Source organism: Canis lupus, chromosome 38 (genome assembly GCF_003254725.2).
Source record: "Canis lupus dingo isolate Sandy chromosome 38, ASM325472v2, whole genome shotgun sequence".
In the NCBI taxonomy this organism is placed as follows: domain Eukaryota; kingdom Metazoa; phylum Chordata; class Mammalia; order Carnivora; family Canidae; genus Canis; species Canis lupus.
Genome location: NC_064280.1, coordinates 18,533,977 through 18,561,825, shown reverse-complemented (window position 1 = coordinate 18,561,825; position 27,849 = coordinate 18,533,977). Strand labels below are relative to the sequence as shown.

Here is a 27,849-nt window from a genome sequence, read left to right as displayed (position 1 = left end):
CAACAGGGGAGCTCCAGCCAGCAGGCGGCTTTGGAAGGAGTCAAGTGTAATTAAAAGCTGTGAAAGCGGCATTGTCTCAATTGTAAATCCTTCTCACTAAGAGGCCTTTACTGGGGATTTCTCAAAGGTGGGGTGAGGCCAAAGCCGCTGTAGCCACCACCTCTACTTAGAGAGTCCAACAAGGAACTTGATTTTTTTTAAAAAATTTTTTTAATTTAAATTCAATTTCCCAACGTATAAGTCTAACACCCAGTGCTCAGCTCATCACGTGCCCTCCTCAGTGCCCGTCACCCAGGGACCCCATCCCCTTGCCCCCCTCGCCTTCTGCAAGAGTGCAAGGGACTATAAGCAAAGGGGGGAAAAGGGGGAATTAGAGAGGAAGACAAACCAAATCGGGAGGGACTCCGAACTCTGGGAAACCAACGAGGTTTTAATGGAAAATATTTCCATGGAGGGTGGAAGCCTGGAAGCTTGCAGGGCTTGCCTCGCTCTAGCTCCGGGGTGAGATGGGGTGAGGGGAGGAAGAGCAGTGAGAGTGGCCAGGGGAGAGAAGAAGCACACAGGACACAAACTGGGGTGGGGGGGGCATAACAAAAACACCAAGCTGTGCCCTCATTTAGCACTTTCTCAGGATCTCACACAGAAACCTCTGGATTTTGATCAGCTGCCCACTGGGCCAAGTATCTGCTCCTGTGGCTAGTGCTGGAGAGGGTTCACGGGTGCACACTGTCAGTCCCCGGCCCAGCAACAACCAGTCAGCGTGTGAACGGAGCAGGGCACAGGGATGGGAACATGTCCCATTCTGTCGCCGGGCGCAAGGGCGGTCCTACAGTGCTACCCATGCCCCCCTTCCACCCCGAGAGTGAACAGTTAATGTGCGAGTCCTGACACGGGAGCCCCAGGGTTCTGGAAAACAAGCTCCGCACTGGGTCTCTGTAGTGTTCCCAGCCTGCCACAAGTCGGTCCCAGCACCTGGCCAGGACCCCAGCAAGACTGAAACAGGTGATTCACCTGGAGGGGCCGCCGTCAGGGTTTGCACACCTGTGCCCGTGCTGGCTGGCTGCCTGCTGCAAGCACAGCTGTGTGGGTGAACCTCGAGGGTGGGGGGCAACCCAAAGATTTGCCTGGTGCTGGTCAGCCACATTCACAGAGACCAACCAAGGCAGACCTGAATCTCCCGAGGAATCTAGGCATCCCACGAGACCATCAAGGGAGATGCAGGCCCTATCACCGTGCTCTCTTGGGCCTCCTGTCTGATCTCAAGACCCCACGGAAAGAACTCAGCTTCCCAGGACCATCTCAGCTCATGCTGCAATTGTCAGAAGAGAAGAAGCAATCTGTCTCTCCGGGGACAGAAAGCTCAAACTACAAAATTATGCTCATGCCGGTACCAATATGCATCAGGTGTACCTCGCCCCACAGTGGGAGCGAGGCCTGAGCTGAGAACCATAGGGGTGCCCCCACACACACATACACTTTCGCAGCAAGATGGGGTTTCTCTGTCCCCAAAACATGTCAGCAACCTAAGGCTGTCCAGTGAAGGCAGCCAGCATGATGTGGGCCTGGGGAGGGTAATTCGTGAATGAAGCGAGGGGAGTGAAGCTGGACTGTCGGACTAAATGGAAAAAGAGGACAGAGCAAGGCAGTTGAAGGCAGTAAGTGCCCACACGCCGAAATAACTCCCCCCCAAAAAAGCCTTACACCGGCTGTGCCACCAAATCCCGCAAATAACAATTACTCTGTGCCAGAAATAACTCCAAGTGCACTCACTGCACTTCCTTTATCTTCATGACAATCTCCTAAGGTTGGCAGCCTTATTCCCATCCTACAGATGAGAGAATTGAGGCATAACAGGTAAGTAATGAGGTCACACAGGAAACAGCTGAACCAAGATCCAAAACAAGGGTAGCTTGTTTGCAGCAAACTGAGTAGCTCCACACTACTCAGTGCCCTCCCCTCCCACAAATAACCGGAAACTCAGGACAAAACATACAAAGGCAGTATGGGAAGACACCAGATGATGACCAAAATGACTAGAACTGGGTGATTTTCCTGTTTTTACTGCTTTCAGTCAGACAGCGTAACCAAGAGACACGAATGGAAAAGCCCCAGTCTCACTGATGGAAAGGACAAGAACATCAAATTCGGGGCAACCACAGCAGCTAAAAGTGAGAGAAGAAATCTGGAAAGACCCACAGAGGGGGAACCCCTAATCCTGCGGATAAGCTCTACCTCAACCTCTAGCTGGCCCCTGGATGCCACCTGCAATGGGTAGACTCCAAGTAGTCGAGTTAAGGATCAAAATGCTGAAGTGAGGAAAGCCATAGGAAAGCCAGAGTTTGCAGTTTGAGTTCAACCAAGTTAGCTGCCTACTGGAAATTTCTGATGACATAAATACTCTTTGAAGGAACAGAAGAATTCAGGTTACCTCTGCTGTGTCATTTCCGGGGCACAATCTAAAATCATCAACATGACCCGTATTTAAGAGAAAGGAGAATCAACAGAGATCGACTCCAAAATGATTCAGATGTTCGAATTATCTGATAAGGATTTTAAAGATTTTATTTATTTATTTTAGTGATCTCTGTGCACAACGTGGGGCTCGCACCCACAACCCTGAGATCAAGAGTCACGTGCTCTACTGACTGAGCCAGCCAGGTGCCCCTACCTGACAAGGATTTTAAAGCATCTAATATAACTATGCGTAAGTATGTACTGAAAAAAAATACGCTTACAAAGAAGGAAAAGATAGGGAATAGTAACCAAAAACTCAAATTATAAAGAATCAGCGATTCTATAACAGCACTGTGTGATACAATTTTCTGCAGTGATGGAAGTGGTTTATGTCTCTGTTGCCTCATAGAGTACCACCAGCCACATGTGGCCACCGAGTGCTTTCCATGTGGCTAGTGCAACTGAGGAACTGTATTTTTCACTGTATTCAACTGTATTTAATTTAGGCTTACGTAACCACCCATTGCTCCTGGCTACCGTAATTGGACAGAGGAGCTCCAGAACTGAAAAGTACCATATCTAAAATTAAACAAATATACTGGATTGACTTAACAGCAGATCAAAGATGACAAAGAAAGTGTTGATGAGCTTACATGTAGATCAATAGAAATGACACAATCCAAAGGAGAGAGAAAAAATTCAGACAACGATAGCAAACGGAACAGAAGGAGAGAATAAATGAGTAAATATAGTTCTAAGGTTCTTAAGTGTTAAGTGCAATGATACAATATCAACTCTACACACATTTTGAAGAGTTAGAGATACATATTATAATGCCGGGAATAAACATTTTTAAAAACTAATAATTTAAAGAACCATAGTTAGGAATCCAATAACTAAACGAAACTAAAATTATTTTTAAAATTCCATTAAATAGGGACACCTGGGTGGCTCAGTGCTTGAGCGTCTGCCTTTGGCTCAGGTCATCATCCTGGGGCCCTGGGATTGGGTGCCACATCGGGCTCCCCGAGGGGAGTCTGCTTCTCCCTCTGCCTCTCTGTGTCTCTTATGAATAAATAAACAAAATCTTTAAAAGATAAAAAAAAAAATTTAAACCCATTAAATAAAAAAAGGCATGAAAGGAGAAATGGAGGACAACAACAACAACAAAAACAGTGCATAAAGAGAAAGCAAAAACAAAAGAGAAAATAAAATAGCATAAAAAGAGCAAAAGGACAGACTGAAATCCGACAATATCAATAATCACATCAAATACTAAAGGACAAGGCACTTCAACCAAAAGAGATGGTCAGAATGGATAAAAAAAGACTCAGCTATATGCCATCTATAGAAGATTACTTTAAAAATAAAGATGAGAAATCAGGGCAGCCTGGGTGGCTCAGCAGTTTAGCACCACCTTCGGCCCAGGGCCTGATCCTGGAGACCCGGAATCGAGTCCCACATCGGGCTCCCTGCATGGACCCTGCTTCTCCAACTCTGCCTCTCACTCTCTGTGTCTCTCATGCATAAATAAATAAAATCTTTTTTAAAAAATGAGAAATTAGGCAACCGGTCTCCTGTTTTTCACTGTGTACACCACCCATAATCTACAAAGTACCTTCTATCACTAAAATCCAATGATTCCACATGTGTATGTGTCATACACATCAAATCTACATGTATATACAATATATAAACATCTCTTAGGCGCAAGGTACAGTTACAGTAAGTCATGGTCAAATTTCTGTGTGCCCAAACCCAGACGAAATGGTGGAAGGAACCATTTGCCAGGTTAATGGCTCCATCTTTGCAGATTTTGTTTCTCCATCACTGTTTGGTCAGTTTTGTGCAATTCCGTCCAGGATAATCACTTCACTCATGCTTACAGGGTGACTTAAACCTATGTGCTCGGCCGCAGAACTGCCCCAGAACTGCCTGAATTTCAATTTCCACCAAAGGGACTGGCATGACCTTTCCACACAACCTGGTGATGAGAACAGGAGGCATCTCCAGGGCTTTGCCAGGCAGACAAAGCAGCTGTGACACTCCGCAGGGAGCTCTGGAAAGCCTGAGCCTGATTCCCATCCACACCGCTCAGAAACCATGCGACATCGGGACCGCAGCTCAGCCTCTGTGAGCCTCAATTTCCTCGGCTCAAATGAGACTGGGATGATGAGTACATGATGCAGCGTCTGCTGTCACAGACTCTCTAGGCTTTTCTCTCCTCCAGGCTCTCAATATCCATCACCAGTAGTTCTCCTGGTAGCTTCAAAGCAAGCATTAGAAGAATTGAAAGAGGGATCCCTGGGTGGTGCAGCGGTTTAGCGCCTGCCATTGGCCCAGGGCGCGATCCTGGAGACCCGGGATCGAATCCCACGTCGGGCTCCCGGTGCATGGAGCCTGCTTCTCCCTCTGCCTGTGTCTCTGCCTCTCTCTCTCTCTCTCTGTGACTATCATAAATAAATAAAAATTAAAAAAAAAAGAAGAATTGAAAGAAACCGATTTTCTTTGTTTTTAAAAATTAATTACTTATTCGTGAGAGACACAGCGAGGCAGACACATAGGCAGAGGGAGAAGCAGGCTCCCCGTGGGGAGCCCAATGCGGAACTCGATCCCAGGACCCCGGGATCACACCCCAAGCCAAAGGCAGACACTCAACCACTGAGCCACACAAGCACCCAAGAAACTGTGATTTTAAAAAGAAAATACAAAAATAATAATAAATAAAAAATAAAAATAAATAAAAAGAAAATACAAATAAAGACTTTGCACTCCCTCGTAAAAGTTAAAATACTCATTAGGGCGCCTGGGTGGTGTAGTCGGTTAAGCATCTGACTCTTGGTGTTGGCTCAGGTCATGATCTCAGGGTCATGAGATCAAGCCCCGTGTCAGGCTCCATGCCAAGCAGAGTCTATTTCAGATTCTCTCTCCACCGTCTTCCCCTTCCCCCTGCTCTCTCTCTCAAATAAGTCCTTAAAAAAAAAAAAAACTAAAATACTGACAATATATGCATAAGTGAATTCGTATTATAGATAAACTTGAAAACTGAAGTGTACGCCCATTCATCAAATGACTATTAGCAAATTGTTTAATTAGGGTCCATTCTGCTGCTTTGCTTATAAAGGATGATCAATAACTTAATAAGTCTCATCATTATTGGTACCTTCTGAGAGAGACTAAGCCTCTGTTCCATATAACACGAGACCTAGAAAGTTCACACATTTGTGAGATTCAAGTGCCTTATTTCCTCCTGACAGCTGTGATCAAGACAGAAGAACTCAGTTCAACCTTCAGCCGCCAACAAATGATCACAATTGTTGGCAAAGATGGGTAAACATAAGCCTACTTAGCAAATTTGCTAATTATCTTCTGGTTTAGGATTAATGTAACAAATAAATACGGGATGCCTGTGGCTTAAGTTTATCAGTCGGTTCGTATAAACCAACAATGGGAAGTAGATTTTATCTGTCTGAAAGCTCCTGTTCTCAAACCAAGGATTTCTTGCTCGTGATTCTTCTTTCTGGCATCTGATGTGTGTTTTTACTTTACAAGACGATCTGTCTGCCTTTACGTCCTTTAAAAATATTAGGTACGTCCACTGAGAATTCTTAGAAAAGTGATGCTGAGGTTTAAAAGTAATGAAAGAAACAAACCACTGGTATGAGAATAAAATTGCCCATATGGGCATAATCGACAATTGGTGGGCAGTGCTGAACATCAGTGGGTAAATTATTAGTATAATTAGCTGCCATCGACCGAGGATCTTTACTAGATGCTGTATGAACACACGTGATCTTTAATCCCTGTAACATATGTAAAGAGATAGTTTCTGCCTTTTAGAAATAAGGAGGCGGATTCCGCAGAGGTTAATCTACGAAGTAACGGAGTGGAGATTTGAACCCTTATCATGTGCTGGGTGGGGAAAGCGGGGAATAGGTATGTCCGACTTTCTGCCATCCGTGCCCATAACCTCCATGCGAGAATGTGCCTCACACTTTCCTTTCTTCCATATCACTAACTCTTACCCCTTTGGGGATCACAGGCAGCTTCTAGGATCTAACAAAATCTACAGACCCAGAAAAGTGCACCTGTGCATGCACGTGCATGTGCTCGCACACACACACCTACACACTCCTACATCTGAGAAAATAATTCAGGGGACTCGTGAACACCCTGAAGCAAAACCCAGGTTTGAAACCTCTCCTCCAAACACCATCTCCAAGTGTCAACACTGCTGGATTTTTCACTCACTTGTGTCCTTTCCCCCTCCTTTCTGGCTTCTATGGAAGTGTTTCAGGAATAAAATGATGGGCTCGGAAGCAGATACATGATCTTGTCCACAGCCAAGAAAACTCTCGCTGCCCCCACGGCTCCCATGGACCCCTCTCCCCTCACGTCCTCTCCAATTCCGTGAAGTACCCAGCTCGGGGGAATACCCTGGAATCACCTCCTGTCTGCTCTTCTGTTTACCACTGCTATGAGACAGCTTTATCAATGAATCCCGCCCTCCAATCTTCCACTGCGGGCTCAGGGTCCCTATCATGTTCCAGGCATTGGACAAGTAAGCAAAACTGTTCCAGGCTCTGTTCTCATGAGGCTTACACGCTAATGGGGGAAATGATATATTGGCATAATAAAAAAGTAAATTATAGCATATGCTAGGAGGTGGTTAGTGGCTGGAAAAAGGGAAAATATAGACACATAATGGGGTGGTGGAGATGGTAGGGGTGGGTTGTAGCATTAAATAGACATATTTGAGTAGGAGGAAAAGTCAAACTTGTGCGTATCGGTGGTGGCAGTGGGGGTGGGGGGTGTATTTTGTTTCTTTACTGTTTTCTTTCTCATCTAGAAGGTAAGTTCCATGAAGTCAGGGATTTTCTCTTTTTTGTTGTTCAAGGCTCTCCCCCGAGAGCCTGTAATGATATCTAGCACGTAGTGGGTCCTCAATAAATACAACTGAATAAGTAAATGAGTGAATGACGTAAAATTTACCTTTCTGGCTGGCGGAAACAGGGTTAGGACCACAGTTCTAAATCCTACTCTAACTACAGCACTATTCTTAATTAACTGGTAAACTCCAAGCAGAGAGAAAAGAAACTGAGTCAAGACAGCTGCACCGCTTAGAAGGAAAGTTGAAAACCCAACAGAGGAAATGATAATAACCTGAACTCCAGCTTTAGAACAACCGAATAAGGAATGGGATTAAAAAAAAAAAAAAAAAGACAACAAGAAACAAAGAGATCCTATACCAAATAGGGTTTCAATATTAGAAATGACCCTTGAAATCTAGGGCTTCTAAATGCTGAGTGATTCATCAATTAGGCTGTCAGCGAGGTGCATGGAGACGTAGCAGTTAAGACGGACGCCACCAACCTGGACAGTGCCAGCCACTCAGCTCTCGCTGCCCTCCCCACTGCAGACCCGCATATCCAGAACACCCACGTGCACTGGCATGCGTGGATTTTAAGCTTGGTTGCAGCTCTTAGCTCAGAATTTATCCCTTGACACTGACGGGTCTGACATGGGTTGGGTCCCCACAGAAACTCAGAAGTGCAGACTCAGTTCTCTGGCCACAGATTCCCACCTCTGATTTCGTCCCCGTGACCCCACATGTGCATACCCCCAGTTACACAAGGGGACAGAGTGTGCCCATGTGTGTGCATGCACGTGTGCACACATGTTACTGCCCCCACACACACACCAAGAAAAGGGGGGACAACTTGAAGCCCATGCTTCATGTTCAAGAAAGCTCAAAGGGACCACTGAGAACCAAATGACCCCCGTAGACACAGTTACAATAAAACAATCATATCTTGCCATCAGCTTCTCCTGAAAATACTATCCAACCCTAAGAAAGAAGAAGTATACTTGGATGGGGGGGGCCTCAGGCAGGACATACTGTCCCTCCATCTTGCCCCCAGAAATTGGCTCAATCTGGTTAAAAGTCAGGAATGTGAGCTGCCCAGATACCACAACATGTGACTTCACCGCTGGCGGGTCTTACCTATTACAGCTGACACAAGCTTCGGAACCTTCTTTTCTCTCTGATTCACTCTCTGCCACTATCGGCAAAGCTGAATCATTTTGTCGTAACAGTCCAACCCCTTACAATACTGTACATCATTAAAATTTTAAGGGAGCTCATCGGGGAAGTCCTTTAATCCTTTAATAATTGAGCTGAGGGAAAGCGGCCAGTGAGGAAGAGCATTTACCTGAGCTGAGATTAACTAGGTTCGGCTACTAATGGCTTTCCAACAATCCCACTGTGTCCACGTTGCCACTTAGAAGAGTGCGGTCCATTTGGCCCTTGCTCTTTAATGGTCAACGGGGAAACTGAAAAAGGGATACATCATCAAGTTTGGAAATCTGTGTATTACAGTTTTTCCTTCTGGCACTGTGAAGCTCAGTCCAAACCAAGCTCCACAGCCAGGTGACGAGTAGAAAAACTCATTCCATGAATCAGTTGGGTGTCTATGATCTCAAATAACCTGTCACGGATTTTCTTTTTTCCCCACTGAATTTACTGGCTACAGAGGCAGAGCCATTGAACAACACTCAGCTCCATTGGTAGCACCAATTTTAGTTTAACCTTCTTCTAAGTGAAGAGTTCGGACCCCTGATGACACTTATTTTTTCTTTCCTAGAGTCATACGGATGTGACAGCCGTAGACCTAAGGAAAGTTGCACGCCTCTCCATGCACCACTCCCCAAATTCCTGTCAAAACCATTCCCACTCCCTCCCTGCGCACATCAGACAGTTTGCGATCATGCTCCACACCTGAGAGAGCTCAAGGGAAAGGCACTGAGGCAAACCGTGTGATCTCAAAGAGATTATGTGATTTGCCCAGGCCTATCCAGCCAGAGCAGAGGCAAAGGCAGGATTATGGCCCAAGGCTTCTGGAAAAACCCACTGCCATCTTCCAGGTCACTCTAGACTCCAGTCTGAGAAAGTTACCATACCAACCAATCGTGTGAATGAGACCACAAACAGTGATAGCCAGGGGGAGAGACCCGGCCACCCTGGGCAACGAGGGGGGTGGTGTCCCCATTCTGGAGGTCCTTCTCTTCAGGTTGCTCCTGAGTATCACAGGAAGCAAAAGCCCCCTTCAACTGCCAGGCATGTGGACGGTCTAGTTGCCAAGCACAGCTGACTAGCTCTGGGCCTGGGCAGGCTTGCACACCTGTCCTGAGGAATCAGCCACACGGTGTACACCTCGGACCACACTATAACCAAATGGAGTTGTGACTCCATCGATGGAGTCAGATGTATGTGGGTTGGATGGATAAATTAAGCAATAGGTGACATGATTAATGTCACCCATTGATGGGTAAAGAGTGGAGCCAGGAAGATGACAGACAGTGAGGTTCACCCTAAGACAACTAGTGTGTGAGGAAGGAGGACACAGGCTGGAGACTCACTCTGCTGGCCCCCTCGGGCCCACGAACAAAGGCAGCCTTGGGAAAGAAGCGATGTGGGAATCTGCAGCAGCTACCTGAGGAGTGATGGGGGACAGCCTACCTTCTGCTACCCTCTGTTCCGTGGTGTCAGTTCCAGCTAATCTACAGAGGCAGGCAGAAAAGGACAAAGGGAGTAAATGGTTGGGAGAGAGGAGAGCAGGGCCAGACTCTATGTGCCCTAGATGTGTCCCTGACCCTTCCCCCAGCTAGCTGCTCCTCTGTCAACTGGAGGCCGCCCTCTCTCCTGGATCCTCAGCCTCCTTCCTTTCCTGGCTAATGTCATCTTAGCCATCAAGGACGCTCAAAACTAGCCCATCCTATGACATCTTCCCTTCATTCTAGCTCCACCTCCGGCACTGCCTTATTTCCTTCTGCTCTTTCTTCTGCTAGCCATCTTCTCAGAAGAGCTGGTCATATCACTCCCTCTGTTATGTCAACTACTTTTTACTCCACAACCCATTAAAATGCTGTCCCATCCCCTCTATGCCTCTGATGACCTCTTGATAAGGTTACCAATGGCTGCCAATTTCAAGAGCTAGTAGGTAGCCCCACTTGTGGAAAGTCTCCACCTCTGCGTTGTCTTCCAGAAATCCACTCACCCGGCATTCTCTGCCTCTGTGTCATCCCATCAAGGATGAGCTCCTTGAATGCAGGTGCTTCTCCCACTCTGTGTTGTATCTCCTTGGGCCTTCCCCTCTTCTCATGATTTATATGATACTATATCCTAAAGCGTGGTGTTCCTTGGTTCTGTATTACTATGTACTATTTTCATTTGCTTCTTGGTGCTTACCACGATTTGAAATATGCCTTTATTTATTAGTTTATTACCTCTTCCATGAATCTTTTATAACAACCCCAAGCAAGCTACCTGTTGATGAGTTTATCCATTCTACCAACATACATTTGTCTAATGCCTGCTATGTGTCAGGTCCCATGCAAGATGCTGAGATACAGGTCTCAAGAAATAACACAAAACAAAAACAGGAAGGTCTCAGCCCTCACAGAGTTTATGACCTAGTAACATAGGCCACAAAACAACAAATAAATATATCCTTCATGTTGTGACAAGCAGTAATAAGATCACGAATAGCACAGAGTAATACAGAACCAAGGGACTTAAGTCAGTGGGCTCTCTGTCCAACAGGCCATGTCACTCTTAACAATCTCACTCTTCTCTTAGGCCTCTGTTTAATTTAAGCCTCTAAGCAGTCTCTACTAGACTGTTAACACATCAATGCTCCATTTTGCTCATTTTTTACATACCTAGCACATAGAGGAATTTAGTAAGTCTGGTTGATGATGAAATGAATGAACAAGTGATTTAATTAATAAACCAATGGTTGATAAGATTCCATTTAATTCTCAATTTGAGAAATCCACATACAACCAGATAAAGTGGATTCCAGTTACTGCTGTTTTACCTGAAATCTCTAGTTTCGTTACACGTCACTTTACAGAAATTAAATTCACGCGTACATTCCATCTCCCTAAAATTGACTGGAACTAGTTTTAAGTGAACCAAGTGTCAGCGCTGGTGAGTGAAGTAAAGCCATACAGGAATACTTAATTTCCTTAAAAGCCAATATTCCATTATCCCCTTTTTTGATCCGGCCAGGCCAAGTCATAAACAAGAAGGAATCAACAGTTCTGCAAACCAGCCTCATTCCAGGGCACAGCGGGATCTTTTCTAGCTGAGGCTGAGGCTCACTTGAAAATACAACACAGTTCAGAAGAAACCTTGGAAAGGGGTTATGCAAGGAATGGATGGACAGCTGCTGGCTAGTCCCAATGGAAGTTATGTTTGGAAGGCTCCAGATCTGATATTTAACAGTTCTGCTGCCAAATGTGCAGACAGGCTCCCAGAACAAGCCACCAATAGCAAACTGTGGGAGCTGGAGAGAGAGAAAAATGGATGCTTGTCTGCCTTTTTGTCATTCTTCCGGTGGGGGAAGAACAGCTAAGCTAGAGGAACAACGGAGACCAATGCAGATGGAATGGGACCGGAAAAGATGGCGGCAGGATGGCTTTGTGGGCGTGGAGTCTGATAAACAGGAGTGCGATTAGTGTATGCTAGCAGCTTTCTCTCTCTCTCTCTCTCTCTCTCACACACACACACAAACACACACACACACACACACACATACACATACACACTCAGGCAATCCCCAAATCCAAAAAACTTCCTTCAAAACCACGGAACATAGAAACAGCTGACCGTCAGAAGGCTGCCCAAAAGCTCAAGTATCTAGCAGGTGGGGACTTGTTTTCCAAGAGCTGGTTCAACAGGACAAACTGAGAATTGTGATCTCACTGGGGTGTGAACACCAGAATTCAAGCAGCAGATGGTGTGATTTAGAGGAAAGGCCATTGGACCAGGAGTCAGCGGCTGGGAACAGCATCCCAGCTTCCCTCTTTACCAACAGCGTGACCTTGGGCAAGTTCTTAACCTCTCTGAGCCTCAGTTTCTTAGCAATAAAATTCAGGGGGAAGAAAAAAAACTCTCCTTATCTGGCTTTTAAAATTGTTGTGAGGTCCAATCAAGATAATACAGGCAAGGGGCTCTTGAAAATGGAAAAGGATACGTTTTTGTCCACACATCCTTTTAGGGCAATTCCTACAAGCCAAGCATGGACCTGCACGCTTTATAAATATTAACCCAAGGACCCTATGAGGTTGGTACTATCATTATCCCCATTTTAGGGAGAGGAAACCAGCACTGAGAAAGTAAGACCCTTGCCCACGGAAACGGCTGGTGAGCAACAGAGCAAGGACGTGATCCCAGACACCCTGCCTTCACAATCTAGGCTCTTAACCACCTAGACAGCACTCAGAGTTATCATGCACAGCTCCAGAGAATCCGTATCCTCTTATTCCTATAAAAAAAAAATCAACAATAATATCCAACCTTGTCTAGTTCTTTGTATTTTACCAAAAAGCATTTCATGTTCATTTTCTTATTTAATTCTCACAATAACGCTATGAGGTTGTTAGCACATTCCTTGGTACAGATGAAGACAGTGTGCCTTGGACATCTCTTGACAATAGAACATGTGTTTCCAGTTATTTTTCCAGTAATGGAGGGAGTTATGCAGTGCCCAAACCATGCTCGCCCACCTGTCCAACCCCTTCCATCTATGGATGTGGATTTTTTAAAAGGAAGACCCCAGCCAACAGCAGAGTGTAGAGAAAATAAAACCCAGAAAAAAGGAGCGGGTGTGTAATCCCAACCAGCCTTACACACAGACAGGAAGGCACCCTACGAAGCATTACCTGCCTCCAGTCCAAGATCATCTCCTCTGCTGGTCCCACTCTAGGACCTCAAACTCTACTGTTGGGTCATCATTCCTTTTCGACTAAACACCCTTCGAGTTAAAAAGTATCTTGGAAAGAACACCACATTCTCATGTGCATCCCAATGTGAATTATTTCATAATAGCCTGCCCCGTTTGACAGATAGCTAAGACCAGGCACTAGCCTGTACACAAGATAATATGAAATTTCAAAGGTCACAAGATGGGTTCGGAGCACAAGATAAGCAAGAGGGCAAGTCTGAGCTGCGATCTTGAAACTGGACTTGTAGAAAGTAGTGCCCTGGTTGAATCTAGGGATGCCAGATACATAGAGCCCCCAGGGGAAACAGAGGCATGGGGACCAGGCAAACACTCCTGCCAAAGAAATGCAAGGGAGGGTCTTCTGGAATGTTCTTCTTCTTTGGGTTTCCAAAGAATACCCCATGGCACTGCCAACTGGTTTTCATCTCTGAGGAGCTCAGGCTCCATTCCTGTGAAGATGGCGGCCATCACTGTCCCCGGGGCACAAAGGAATCCCTGCTACAATGTGAGGAGGGGCAGGAGGAGAAGGGGTGAGGGGAGCCAGCAGCAGGGGAGGAAACTCTCTCGATGGTTATGTTAAAAAGGATTTGTTCCACTGTCAAAACCAGAAAGCTCTCCCCAAGAGCCAGCTTTAGGGAAGGAAGCCTGAAATGACAAAGAGGGGGTGGGTGTATTAAGGAGGCTCCTTGGAAAAGAGGCATGACGAAGTAAAGAGGGAGGAGCATCAGGCAAAAGGCAGGTATGGCCATAAAAATCCACCTCTGACCTGTGACAGTCCACCAACGTCTAGGGGAAGAACAGAAACTGGGCTCCAGCGTTTCTGCTGGGTCCCACAAAGGGGGCTCCCCAGACCAGCCTCATTCTCTAGGCCAAGGAGGGCCCTTGAAATCCAGGCCACTGGAGTGCTCATCCATCCCGGGCCTCTCTAGGGACCAGGAGAGGACCCAGTGGAGACCCAGCTCCTGAAAATTGTACAAGCCACGTCTTCTCCACTCAACTGCCCACTCCCCGTCTGGGGCCCCATCTTATTCTCCAAAGACATCAACCTCTTCTCCAGCGTGGAGCTGGGGGCCCCCAGGCCAAGCCGACATTGGCTCCTCCTTAGTTAGGTTCAGGCTATTGAGGTACTCAAACAAAGACATATTTGGACCCTCCTGCAGAGAGAGAGAGGGGACCGTTTCTGGGCCCAGAGAGAGCTGCCCTTAATCTGCTGCACAGTGAATGACAACAATGTGAAGAATGAAAATATGGTTTGGGGGGATAGTCCCCAGGAGCCCAACATTTTGGTATTTAAAGGAACTTTAATGAGCTTAAGAGGCTAATCTGGAGTTCAGGAGGGGGTGTTTTGTTTTGTTTTGTTTTCAAAAATCCTTTTAAAGGTTCCTGAGGCTCGATGGGGAGGAGGCACCAGAACTGAGTCAAGGCGTGGCTTTGGTGTGGCCAAAGGGCCCCATGGAACCGGAGAGGAGGCTGCTGGAAAGATCCCTCCCCGCTGCAGCAGCAGAACCTGATGCTCCAGAGATAAAGGATGGTTCTTTCCAGGCTGGAGAGAGGCCATGTCCAGAGAAACAGCAAGAAGCTGGGATTGAATGGTGTGTTTACCTCCTAGCAGAATGCCAGCCGGGCTTCCCACCTAATAACTCCTTCTGATTTACTGGTGACAGCATCAGGCTCAGGCACTTCTCTGACCACCCTCCCTCCCAAAAAAACATCCATCTAGAGTGGCAGGACGTACAGCGGCATCTACGGAGGTACCAGGCACACTCAGAGGATGTTCAGGGGTGCCTACATGGTCACCCAAAGAGCAATCGATGGTCATGGCATCATGCAAACCTGAGGGGTATGCCCCTTGCCAACTGCTGAGCGGAGCCCTGCTCTATAACTGGGTGGCCATGTGACAGGACTCTCTGACTTCTGCATCCACAGAAGACTAATTTGTTTCCTCCACGTGAGCAAATCAAAAGAGGACTAATGGTCCATAAGGATGGCCTGGGGAAAAAAATGAGGCAGTTGATGAGATGGTATTTAAGTAAGATCTGATGCTGGCAAGAGTCAAGTTACTAGAATTCCACAGGGCATAGGGGAGTGAGGGGGAGGCAGAATGGGACGGGGCCAGATGTGAACACCAGATAACGCATGGGGTCCATTCCCAGCAACGCTGGACGCTGAAGATATTTGTTATACACACAGAGTTTAATTGGGCCTGTCAGCCAAGGTAGGCCCATCCATAGTGGCCAGACATCTATCAGGGCTTGTCCATTACAGGATAATAATGATAAAACACAAATCTAATAGGGCAGGGAGACACTGGAGTCAGTAAAGCCAGACGTATTTACTGTTATCCAAAAATAGGATCCCCAAACTGGAATCTGGAAAGGCCGGCAGAGACCAAACTCTCCTGTGGAGCTTCAGCTAGAGGACTAAGGAAAAGCACAGTCCATTTTGTATTTTTAGTTGTTGTGACATTATGGTGCACTAATGGGGAATCTGGCAATGGTTTCCTGCAACTCTGGCTAATTCAAGCATGGCAGCCAGGTGACAAGCTCTCCAGATGACTCGGCTGCCTTGATGCGCCAGTGAGAAGAACGGCACGGAGATAGGTTTTAAAAATCTTTGTCTAACTACCCAGATGGGGTCATCTGTGATGGGAGCAAGCATACACACAAGGTGGGAAACTGACTGAGGGCCACGGTTGTATTCCTTCCATCATGCCTTGCTAATACTTCAGTGTTCCTGCTGCATTCCGATCGAATCTGCTGTGTAATGCCAAAAGAAACTTAATCCCTATCCTAAGTCTCATTTTATTTATTTTCAGTAGTGTGAAAACAAACATGTAGCAAGATTACAGTGTTTACACCTCCTTTTTAGCCCATACAGCTCTAATCCTCCCGCTAATTAATGCCAGGGCCATAGCAATTTTATTAATTTCGTCTTGGTTAAAAATATAGAGACAGATCATTGTGCTCGACTCAAATAACAATTTGACATTTGGAAGGTGTCCGCTTCATTTCAGCAAGGCGGTTGGCTGAGTTTCATTTAATATATGACAAAGAGACACAAAGCGGCAGCCGACGTCAGTCAGCGATAACATAACTAATTCTAATTGTGATGAATGGACTTAAACATCCCACATCGTGCGAGTCAAAAAGACTGAGGAGATGATGTAAAATCCCAAGGCACGGCTGGCCCATTTCCCCATAGGTCCCAGTAAAACAGGCACACGGGAGGGAAGGGCCTCTTTTCTCCTGCCCTCAAATGTTACTTCCTTCAGAACTTTTGCTACGTTTGGCTCCTAAAATCACCAACTCTCCCAAACCAAATCTGCAAAGGCTGCTGGCAATAACACTGGTCTACATGTCACTAAGAGACTTTCAGAAAAACACAGGGGTTCCTAGGGGGTGGCCTCAGGCCTGCTGAAAAGAGGACAGGGCCCTCCCAGGACAGGGACCCCTCTGCTCCGTGCAGAGGGTGTGAGCGGCCCTCCACCTCGGCAGCCCCCAATCCTCCCATCTCAGCCCGCAAGTGGCTTACTAAGAACTCCCCTCTGAAGATGTGAAAGGACATTGAAAAATCCATGTTAGAAAGATATTAAAAAAATAATAATAATTCAGGTGGCTCAGTGGTTGAGCCTCTGCCCTCGGCTCAGGTTGTGATCCCGGGGTCCTGGGATCGAGTCCTGCATCGGGATCTCCGCGGGCAGCCTGCTTCTGCCTCTGCCTGTGTCTCTGACCCTCTCTAGGTGTCTCTCATGAATAAATAAATAAAATCTTTTTTTTTAATAAAATAATTAAAAATAAATTAAAATTTTTTGAAAAGCACTCAAATAGGACTAAGAGTTCACAGTTGTGGCAGAAATTGTTTTTACATCTTCCCATGCGAGTGCATATTTTCCTTCCATAGTTCACCCCCCCGCCCGCCCCCCCCCCCCCGCCCAGTTCACTCCCATTGTACTGAACAATCAAGTGGACGGGATTCAATATGGGTTATTTTGAACTTGACGTGATTCAACAATGACGTGTTGTATGGGCATTGGCTCTAAGGAGCTTTACCAAATTTCTGATAGTATAACGCGTATCTTAAATCCCCGTCTCTTTTCTCACTTCGAAACGCTATGACCCCAATGATTTCTTTGACCGAAAAGAATAATTATCTGATAATTCAAGAAATGGAAATTGTTCTCACTAGAGAAACAGTACCTGCTCATGACCTCCAAAAAAATTTTCCAGAATGAAAAAGCAACGGTGACGAGGCCTCTCTAAAATCAGTAACAGCATTTCGGCGAATACAAAAAGCTATAAATTAGAAAAATGAAACTGAAAAGCAAGACAAACGATGAGCTTTCAGAAAAGCTCTGGTCACTGAAACCTGAAAGCAAAAGCAAGTCCTTAGTAGCTAGGTGGATGACAAAAGTTCCAGGACTCTACAGTATGCAACACTGGACTGGATAAATAACTTTTTATAATGTGCTCCATTTATGTAAGGATCAAAAGAATCCCACAACCCTGCTCTGAAAAGCATTGTTCATATGCAATTCCCAGAATACTATTAATATCTACTTGTGCTGTCTAATTTTATTTCAAAATTTTAAGTCTGAGATTCCAAGGAAGTCCTACCCAGGGACCAATACATATAAAAAGAGAAAACACCTCTGAGCAAGGACTGTTTCCAATCACCCACTAAATAAAAAAAGAGATTACTCGGCCTGCATCAACACACAGCCACAGCCCGTGGACAGTGCTTATCCCGAGCTAAACCCCCCTGCAATTTAATGCAGACATCAATTTATTACCTAGCTGTGTTTGATTTTTATATTCCTTACATTTTATTATGCCAGGAGCCGGGCCAGCAAAAGATAAAGTAAGTACAGCAAAAATCTAACAACTGCCTCTGTAATTTCATCTCTGGGCTCCTTTTATGAGTAGCTGCATGCCCCATTTTGATCTCCAAGTAATGTCACAGGAATATAAGACTAAACGAATTCTCCTCCCCGCACACACACACACACTCACATCCTACGCTACACCTTGACAAAACGCAGAATTAGTTTGTTACTGGTCCTAATAGAGATCATTACCTCGGCCATCATCTCCGAGGGGCTGCCAATCAGCAGGTCCAAGGCAAGATAGAGACGACTCTAAATGTGATATCCACTTTGCCCCCATTTTAGTCCCTTTCTTCAGAAAATTGGTCTGCTCCAAAAGAAAGGGGAGAAAACATGGACCGGCCCTCTGAGGAAAGGTCTCGCAAGGCCTGGGATTTGCTGACATGTGGGGAGTTGTGATGTTATGAGAACAGCCCTGATGACAGCAGAACTATCCCACTCTGCTCCTAGGATGTCCAGAACAATCTAGGGGATAATGATAAACTTCATATGTGAGGGGAGAGGGCCCCGGCTGACGCACCGAGCTGCCAGGCACATGAAAGAAACAATATAAACTTGATTTAAATGTGGGATCCCTTCCAGAAGGCTTAATTATCTATTGTATTACCACATTCCCGTTATTCAGCAGCCTCTTCTGTCTCCAGCCACAGTCCAACTACAGTATTTGTTTGGAACAAATTCAGGGAAATCTCCAAACTACCCAGATCACAGAGGACTCAGTTAAATAGGGAACAACAGTTATATAAATAGAAGTCCCCTAGGCTGGAAAATATTTTGGTTGTCTGCTAACTTTCAGGAATACTGAAAACCTTTGAATCCAGTCTTTAAACATCCATACCTAGAGGATCCTCCTATTTTACATCACTTGGTACAGCTTCGGCAGTACCATAAGCATATCGCCCCACCTAACGAGTTATTTTTCTCTGATGACTTGTCATGCACCAAAAGACCACCTCCAGCTCTTAATTCCTATGGACATTCATAAATCAGTGTTCTGCGCTCCGCCTTAAATGCTTATTTGTTTTGGATGATCAGAAGATAAATTACTCCTGAGGGTGTCATAGTGTATGAGACAAATATTTAACAAAACATCCTGAAGTCTTAAACAAATGGCTGTGTCTCAGATGCCACTGTCAATTCCATTTTTTTTTAATTAGACAAATTTGGTGTTTGACACCAAGAAGGTGAAGCCACTAGCTGATGGAGTAGAATTTTCACCTTTTTAGCTGGCCACCTGACACCACGAATAGGCAGCTAATAATTCAAATGCAAAACTGCCCACAGCCTGAAAAAGCACATATAAATGGCTAAAACAAATACAATAAACTCCCCTTGTTAATATTATGTTTTATGTGTATGACCGTCCCTGGAGACTGCACATTGGCTATACATTCTTTGATCTTAACATGAAGGAATAGCATTTACACTTGGCGAATTTGGAAAGCAGGGCACACCAGCCCCGAATCTTCATGATGTGCTTCCTCATTTACCCCCACGCTGCCCCACTGCCTCACCTCCACCTCTTTTCCGTCCTCCCTCTGTTTGCCTCGCCTGGGCCTCAGATTTTAAAAAGACCCACTCGAAAGGGCAAAATTATTCTTAAATGATCAATTCGTTAAAGAGGAAACGTGCTGTGCCTGTCTCACGGTGATTATCTGCAGCTGAATTGACCCTCTGGAGGATAAAGATCTGGTCATTCAGGAGAGCTTCTGGGCAACACCTAGTCCTGCCCTTAGAGGAGGCTTCTAAGAAATGCTCCATAGTTGGGAGAATACAGAAAGGCAATAGGGCCGGGTTACAAGCCCCCTGAAGGCAGCTGGGACTCGGTCTCACAGCCTCTCATCCCACAGCCCAATGCCTTGCCGCGAGAAGCTTGGTAACAGCTGGCTGATTAAAGGAATCTGTCTTGAGCCTAATTTTGAAACAAACCAACCCAGCAACCACCATGCATGCTAATGCCGTTAAGACGATCAGATGTATTAAAACCCCATTTTGTTTTGAAGAAGGCTGGGATTGGGATGGGGAACGGAAGAGAAACTAGGAATAAAAGTCATCCTTTTAAAAAAAGAGAGAGAGAGAGAGGCCGGGCACAGACCCGTGGTGATAGTGTGCATTGAGCTAACGAGTGCAAACAACTCCATTTTTTGCAAATGTGTTTCCGAAATAGACGTTAAAATTAAAACGAAAACCCCTCATTGTAACATCAACACCTCTCTGAACAATGCAGCTCATGCTCCTCTACAAAATCTTTTTGGTTCTGGCCAACAGCTGGCAAGTTGATCCCTGCAATTTTCCCTTTGCAGAAATAGCTGTGAGAGAGGAGAACTGACCCTAGTAGGCTAATAAGCCCAAACTGCACCAAACCTGGGAGGCTGAAATGGAGGGGACATTGTTGTGTTAAGTACTTTACAACAACTGTTTCTTCCCCTCTTGACACAGCCTGACTTCCTTAAAGAAGATCTGACTGGCCAGACAGCTGTGTTGACCCTTAAGCCTTCTTTGATTCGTGATTTTTTTTTTTTTTTAACAAACAGAATAGAAATTCACAACCCAAATCCTTTCCTAAGCTCCAATACTTTTGAATTCGCTAGTGTTGTGCCTGAAGGATGTGGACATTTCAGTAATCTATAAGCAGAAAGATAAAGATTGGGTCTACACAATCCCAAAACCTTCAGATGAAAAGCAGGAGAGGGCGGGTGGGGGGAGGAGGGGGGAAGCGAGCAATCCACCAGAAGCTTTATCCAAAGGTGATACTTGAAGTTCTGTGGGCGAAATCTGCTTAATTCCCTAAAAATTGCACTTTTCACTCAGACACTGTGGCAACAAACAGACAACCAAGAACGGATACAGGCATGTCTTCTTTAAAAAATGTTAACCATAATTACCACTTTGTAAAGTGGTCATGTGTTTTCATTTCTTTATACGTTTCTGTATTGTCCAACTCATCCAAAACCGAACATGGATTCTTTTTTAGGGCTAAAGATGCAAAGTTATCTTTTCAAAACCAGCATCCAGGCCCAGGACCCCTTCCACAGGAGGGCAAAGCTCAAGTATATGGTGGGCAAAAGAGCCCTTTGCGGCCAAAAAAAGATTGTGTGCGTGTGTGTGGTCACTGGGTATGAGCTTCGCCAGCTTTCAGTAACCCTCATAGCCCAGGCAACACAGAAAGGAAGACACTTCTGGTTTTTCTCAGCGTTTTTTGTTGTTGTTCTTGCTACAAGGAGACTTACACACACACACCCCTTGGCTGTGTTTTGAATACCGTGATAGGAGCTGCTTTTCGTGCACACTGCCCCTCCTTCGATTATCCTCACCTACTGCTGTCTTATTCACCAGTAACACATTCGGAATTCTGTGCACGCACGCGCGGCCCCTTGGCCATACACACCAATCCTCGTGTGCAAAAAAAACACACACACACACACACAGGCCTGCGTTCGGCTGCATTTTCCTCCAAACCGTGCGTGATCAGCTTTGCGAAGCCAGTGTCCCCGTGAACTAGCCGCTCTTGCAAGGAAAAGCAATTCCCCTTCTCCATGGACCCACTAAGCAACTCTGGGCCTGCCTGGCGAGAACCAGGAAATCCTTCTAACTCCCACTCCCGGCCGCATCCAGGCTTTAAGGCATTACAGAAATCGAGATTCCAAATAATCTACTTGCTTAAATACCTGCCAACTAATTCTCAGAACACCCCAGAACGTTCACCTCGGCTGGAGAGAAGTGAATCCGGTGCGGGGCTGCGGTGCACACCCCCACGGGGGATTCGGGGGAGGGGAGGCGTGCAAGGGAGGAGGGGGCCTCAGACCAGGCCGCGCTTCCGGCCTAAGGGCCCCTGTGCCCCCAGGGTTTTGGAGACTCTGGGCGGAGAAGGAGGGGTCCGGGGCATCATGGAGAGCAAAGGCAAACGGGGTGTGCGCAGAGCGCAGAGGAAGCAGCATTGCTGAGCCCCGGCTGTCGGGACGCCCGTGGACAGATGCGCACAGGGGACGGGCCGCGCCGGAGGCCGCGGGAGCTGAAGCCGCACGGCTTGCTCCCATCCCAGAGCGCGGGGGGCGCAGACACGTGGGTGCGACGGCGTGGGCGCCCCCCAGGAGACCTGGCCGCCGGCAGCCCGCGGGGCACCCCAGAGAAGGGGAGCGGCGGGAACGAGCCGGGTGGGTCGGAGCGCGCACAGAGGTGTGTCCGCCGGGATCAGCCGAGTCCGGGAGGGCGCCTGGGAGGCCGGCACGCCAGCGGGGCCGCCCGGGGAGGGCGCAGCGCGCGCGTCTCTGCGGCCCCGGGGAGCGCACCGCCTGCGGGTGAACGCGCCTCTGGGTGCGCGGGTGCGGGGGGCGCGCTCCGGCGGCGCGATCACTTACTTCTCGTAGTCGTACTTGCAGTAGAGCTTCTTGTCCCGGTAGAAGCAGGTGGTCTCCAGGGGCTCTTTGCAGGAGGCGCACTGCACGCACTGCTCGTGCCAGAAGCTGTCGTTGAGCCGCAGCAGAAACCTGTCCGAGATGACCCGTTGACAGCCCTCGCAGACAGACTTGGGGCTCACCGCTCTGCCTGCAGCAGCAACAGACGTTCGCGGGTCAACCGCGCCGGCTCAGCACCCCGGCCACACTCCGATCAATCCTACACCCGCCGATTCCACCCCCCACCCTGCAACCCGCGCTCCCATCCCGGAAAACCCCCCATCCCTGCTAATCAACCAAACCGAGTTTTGGAAAACAGAGAAAAATCAAACCAGGTGTTGTTTCTAATAAAACAGCGACTCTGTGGGAAAGTTCAAATTCTCCTATATGGGAAGGGGCGGAAATCAATAAGCGGCCTTAATGATCCAACCTACTCAGGTATTCGCGCAAAGGAGCGCACATCCCGTACAATTACACTACAAATAAATTTGCGCTCCCACCTTTATCACCTAAGCATTAAGTCACTCACCCTGCTTGTCTCTTTTAATATTAAATTTGTGAGTCTATAAAAAGAATTTTGGAGGATTGGTCTTGTCTTTTTGCTAAAATGCAATTTCTGTTGTATTGTCTGAGGGAAAGCTTTAAAACTTTTATTTTCTTCCTAAAAAGTCTCAGGCATACAGAAAAATACCATCTGGCTCCAGGCAAACTCAGTACTGTGGAAAAAAAAGCAATGAACCCCCAAAGTGCTGTGCCTTGGCCGGAGTACAAATTGCAGGTGGATTTAAACGTAGGATTTTATGTGTATTTTCGTACGTACACATATAAATAATTAAGACGCATCAAAATAGAAGAGGAAAAAAAAAAAGAGGAAAGAAGCAGGGCGCGGAGATGCTGCGGGAATTCCGGGAATCCGGCCGACTCAGCTGCAGCGCTTGCGATTTTGCACCCACCCCAAACCCACTCCGCGGAAAGAGGGAATCCTCTCTACCCTACCCTTTGGACTTTTGTCTGTTTTGTTCCTCTATTTTGTGGGGGGGTGGGGAATGCCCTATTTTTAGGATGGGGGAACACTTGGCCGCTTTTGTCGGCACATTTCACAGCTATTTAAAGAAGGCCTATGTCCCCTGATAACAATACTCTTGCGCGTGGTGTCCCAAAGGGCCTGACCCTTCCCCATTTCCTCGCGACACTCTTGTGGTTCTCCCCCGCCCCCCGGGGGGGATCCTGCCACCAGCTCTTGAGTGGAGCCTGTCGCCTTGGGGCGCGCAGGGGAGGACTCAGAAAAGTAGAAAAGATAGTTTTCAGTTGTAAAATTGTCCTGTCTCGGCGTTCAGGGCCGGGACCCGGGCGGTGGGAGCCGCGGAGCGCACACTGGGAGCCGCGACGCGCGCTGTGGGCACAAGGTCGCGCGCGCTCCGTGCCAGGGCAATGCCAGCTGCGGAGGGGGACACCCCCCCACGCTCTTCCGACGCTGGACGGAGTCGAGAAGTTTCCGCAAACCCGGTTGAAAGGAGGGAACGCAGTGCGCCCGGGATTTCGTTTCAGCTGGGGATGGTGGGGGGTCCTCCCTGGATGTGGTTTCTCAGCCGAACCGTCTCCAGTCTCATCACCATCACCTCCCGGCTCTAGCGGTTCCGAATGCCGGGAGGAGGCAAGAGGTTTAAATGACAAAACGAAAACCCCTTCCGCTAAAATAGTAAAACACCCGAGAAGCACCCAGGTCGGGGTGGGAGGTGGGGTTGCGAATCCCTGGCCTCAGGTCAGCAGGACGCGCTTTCGAGGCCCTTGGCTCGCGGCTCCTCCGCGGTCGCTGCAGAAGGATCCGGGAGGCAGGGGGGACCCGCCGGCCTCGAGGTCCGGCTCCAGTTAATTAAAACCGAGGCGAGGGCCCTGCGGCGCGGGCTAATCCCCGCGCTGCGCTGCCCACCGGCCCGGAAAAGCCCTTCGGCCGTGCCCGAGGCTGAGACCCGGGCTGGAGCTGGTGGGGGCAGGGAGGGGGCGAGAAGCCGCCTCGAACTTGGGCGCCTGCGAGCCTCGGCTGCCCCGCGCTCGCCCCTAGGCCGCGGAGAAGCGGGCGGCATTTGCGACGCGTCCATCAGCTCCGTGATTAAAAACCCAGCCCTGGGTATTTTTAATCACTTGCCACTCAGACGCCCGCGAGCCATCTCGCCCGCCCCTCGCGGCTTTGGGGAATTCGGTGCCCGGCGCGGGAGGCCTTGGGGCGGCTTGGGGTAGGAAGGACACACGGGGACTGATGGACAGACGGCGCATGGGCTCCACTGGGCGCCAGACGCGGGGCGCGCGGGGCGCGCGGGGTCCCTTTCCTGCCGACCGGGTCCCGGCGAGCCGGGCTGCAGGGCTGGGGTCCGGTGCAAAGAGGGTGCGCCCCGGGGCGCGCGGCCTGAACACTCACCCAGCAGCGACGAGAAGGACGCCGAAGTCTCGATGGCGCTTTGAAAGTTCTCCTCCATCTTCAGGCCGTCCAGCATGTTCGGGCCGGGCCGGGAGGACCTGCGGAGGAGAGGAAACGCTGCTTCTGGGGTCCGTGCGCTCCGGGACCGGGAGCCCGGGGCCGCCGCACTCCTGGGAAAGCACGGCGGGAGTGCCCGGGGTCCCCAGGACGAGAGTCCAGCCCAGAGCAACGTGGGGTGGGAGCAGAGGCGAGTCACCGCGAACTGCCGAGTGATCTGATTTCACTTGAAGTCAACGCGTTTTGTACTGAGACCTCCGCCCCCCAACTGCGCTTCCCCTTCCCTGCCCCCCCGCCCCCGCGCACACCCTCGCGCGGTCCCAGCCGCGGTTCCCCATCCCGAGTCCGACTCCGCCCCGACCTGCACCCCTGCGGGCCCCAGGGACGGCTCCGCGGGGACCCAGCGCCGCGGGGAGGCCGGGACCGAGGGGTGGGGTGGGTGCTCCCCCTCGCGCCCCTCACCTGCCGGGGCCCGGGCGGGGCCGGGAGAGCGAGCCGGAGCGCGCCCGCCTGCTCGCCGACCCCGGGCGCCGAGAGCCGCTGGGGGCGCGCGGGGCGGTCCTCCCGCCGGCCGGCCGGTGCCGGGAACGTCTGCGGGAGCGGGGAAGTCGCCTCGGGGAGGAGCCGCGGCTGGCCCTGCTCTCTCTTGGACGCATTTCAAATCAACTTTCCGAAACACGCCCGCCCGAGCCGGAGCCCTGCGGCGCGCAGCCGTCCTTACCTGGTGGGCGAGCTCGCTCCCCGCGGCCGGGGCGGGAGGCGGCGGCCGGGCGCCGCGGGGAGCTGCGGCCGGGGCCGGCGGAGGCCCTCGGGGCTGCAGGCGGCGCGGCCGGGAGGGAGCCCGAGCGAGCGCCGGCCCCTGGCTCCGCTCCTCGGCGCGCGCGGGCCGGGCCGGGACGTGGCCGCGGGCGGCCGGCCTTCTCGGGGCGTCCTGGCCGCCCGCGTCGCTGCCGGGGGGCGGCGGGGAGGCCCGGGGCGCTCCGGGGCCGGGAGCGAGGGCGGAGGCCCGGGGTCGTGGGTGCGAGTCGGGCCCTGCTGCGCCGGGGCGGATCCGGCCGCAGCTCGCAGGGGCCGCGGCGCTGCGCGCGGCGGAGGGAAGGGGTGGGGTGCGCGGGGAGGCGGGCTGGGAGCGCGCCCCTGGAGCGGCCGCCGGGCTCCCTTCCCCGGCCCGGCTCGCCGCGGCCGCCTCGCAGCCGCGCAAAGTTTCCTCCCCTCCACGTGCGGGGGCTCCCTCGGGGCTCCCTCGGGGCTCCCTCGGGGCGCCCCCGGCTCCCCGGCAGCTCTCCACCGCCGCGGGCGCTCGGGCACCGCGGCCCTCCCCGCGCGCCCTCGGAAGCCTGGGGGAGCTGCCGGAGGTGTGCGATGGCCTGCGGGGGGCGGTGGGGGGGGGCGCCCACACCCCCGAGCCCCCCAGTCCCCCTGCTCCTGCAGCCGGGGCCCCTGCAAAGTTCCCAACTTCCCCTGAGCTCCAAACGCGCCGGCCGGCTCAGACGGAACCCCGTCCGCGGATGGGGTGTGCGGCTGCCTGAGGAGCCGCGGCCCGAAGCTCCAATGGGGGCTCTCGGGGGCAGAGACGAGGTGGGATGGGACCCCCCAGACGCGAGCCCGCAGTGCCACTGAGCAGGAAGTCAGTTAAGGGGGCGCACTTAGGGGAGCAGAGTACTGGGGCGGGGGGAGAAGGGAGATATCAACTCCCTACACCTCCTAACCTCAGCTTACAGCGGTCGGACCTCGAGCCCCTCCAGGAGCGCGACCCGGGTCTTAATCACCTGCGTAGTCCAGGAGGTGAGCACGGTGCCCGGCCCCAAGGGGATGCTCAATAAATAGATCCTAACATTTATCGAACATTTTATTACGTGCCAGGCTTGGTTACACAGTTAACTCGTTTAATCTTTACAGCAACCCTATGAGGTGGAGACAATGATTATCCTGATATTACAGGTGAGGAAAACGGAGCCGAGTGAGCACCACGGGAGGGGTCAGTTGGGCCGGCTTCTCTGGGGGCCCCTCAACTCCTGAGCTGCAGGGAACTGACTTGGAATGGCCAGGAACTTTGGCACAGTGATCCTGAGCAGGCGAGATGCCACATAGCGAGCACTTTCTATTCCCTTCTCCAAGGACAGGACCACTTCCTTATTTAAAAAAAAAAAAAAAAAAAAAAGTGTTGGCAGCTGTGGCTCAAGAGTGCTCAGGGGGCCTTGACCCCACTCGCCATTAGAAGCGCTTTCTGCCAGCAGGCACAAGCCAAACACAGAATATGACTTCAGGGAAACGAGAGAAAAGGGCAAAGAGTTTAATACTTTACATTTGAGTGCCGGTTTATACTTTCCGGGATACTTTCACATACATGATTTCGCTTGATCTTTACGACAAACCTGTGAGGTAGACAGAACAAATAGTTTTATCCATTGTTTCAGATGAATCTTTGGGGCTTAAGCAGGGCTGGGAGGTTTCCCTGTGTGGCCCAGACGCTAGTGGCATGTCCCCTGACACCTGTCCTTTGTCCTTTCTGCCACCCCAGGTAGAGTGTGGGGGGAAAATATGAATTACAAAAGTATTCTTAGGATAATATATAAAATAGAAGTCAGGCAAGAAAAAAAAAAAACAAAGTAAAGCAAATACCATCATAAGGAATATTTTTAAATGCCCAACAGAGTTTGGGTTTCACTAGAGGTCTTGAATGTATGAAATATGGTTAACTGGTGGTCAGAGTATTCCCTGTAGAGAATACTCTGGAAGTGGATGTGGATGGGTTCTCATCTGATCTGGGACCCAGGCCCCTCGAAATGGTCTTTGCATCTGGAAGGCAGGCTGATTAGCAGAGATCACTCACAAGTGTTTGCTAGGAATGTCTTT

At 49.5% G+C, this 27,849-nt stretch overlaps 1 protein-coding gene across 1 annotated transcript in view; it reads right to left on the bottom strand.

Annotated features, from left to right (window-relative positions):
- LMX1A (LIM homeobox transcription factor 1 alpha) overlaps window positions 1-25,108 on the bottom strand; it is a 160,677-nt gene extending 135,569 nt beyond the window's left edge. The window contains exons 1-2 of the mRNA XM_025420910.3: window positions 24,937-25,108; window positions 22,485-22,671 (exon numbers count right to left, since the gene is read on the bottom strand). Coding sequence (XP_025276695.1) covers window positions 22,485-22,671; window positions 24,937-25,012 — 263 coding nt within the window. The 5' untranslated portion in view covers window positions 25,013-25,108. The remainder of the gene's footprint in view (window positions 1-22,484; window positions 22,672-24,936) is intronic.
- Window positions 25,109-27,849: the final 2,741 nt, after the last annotated feature.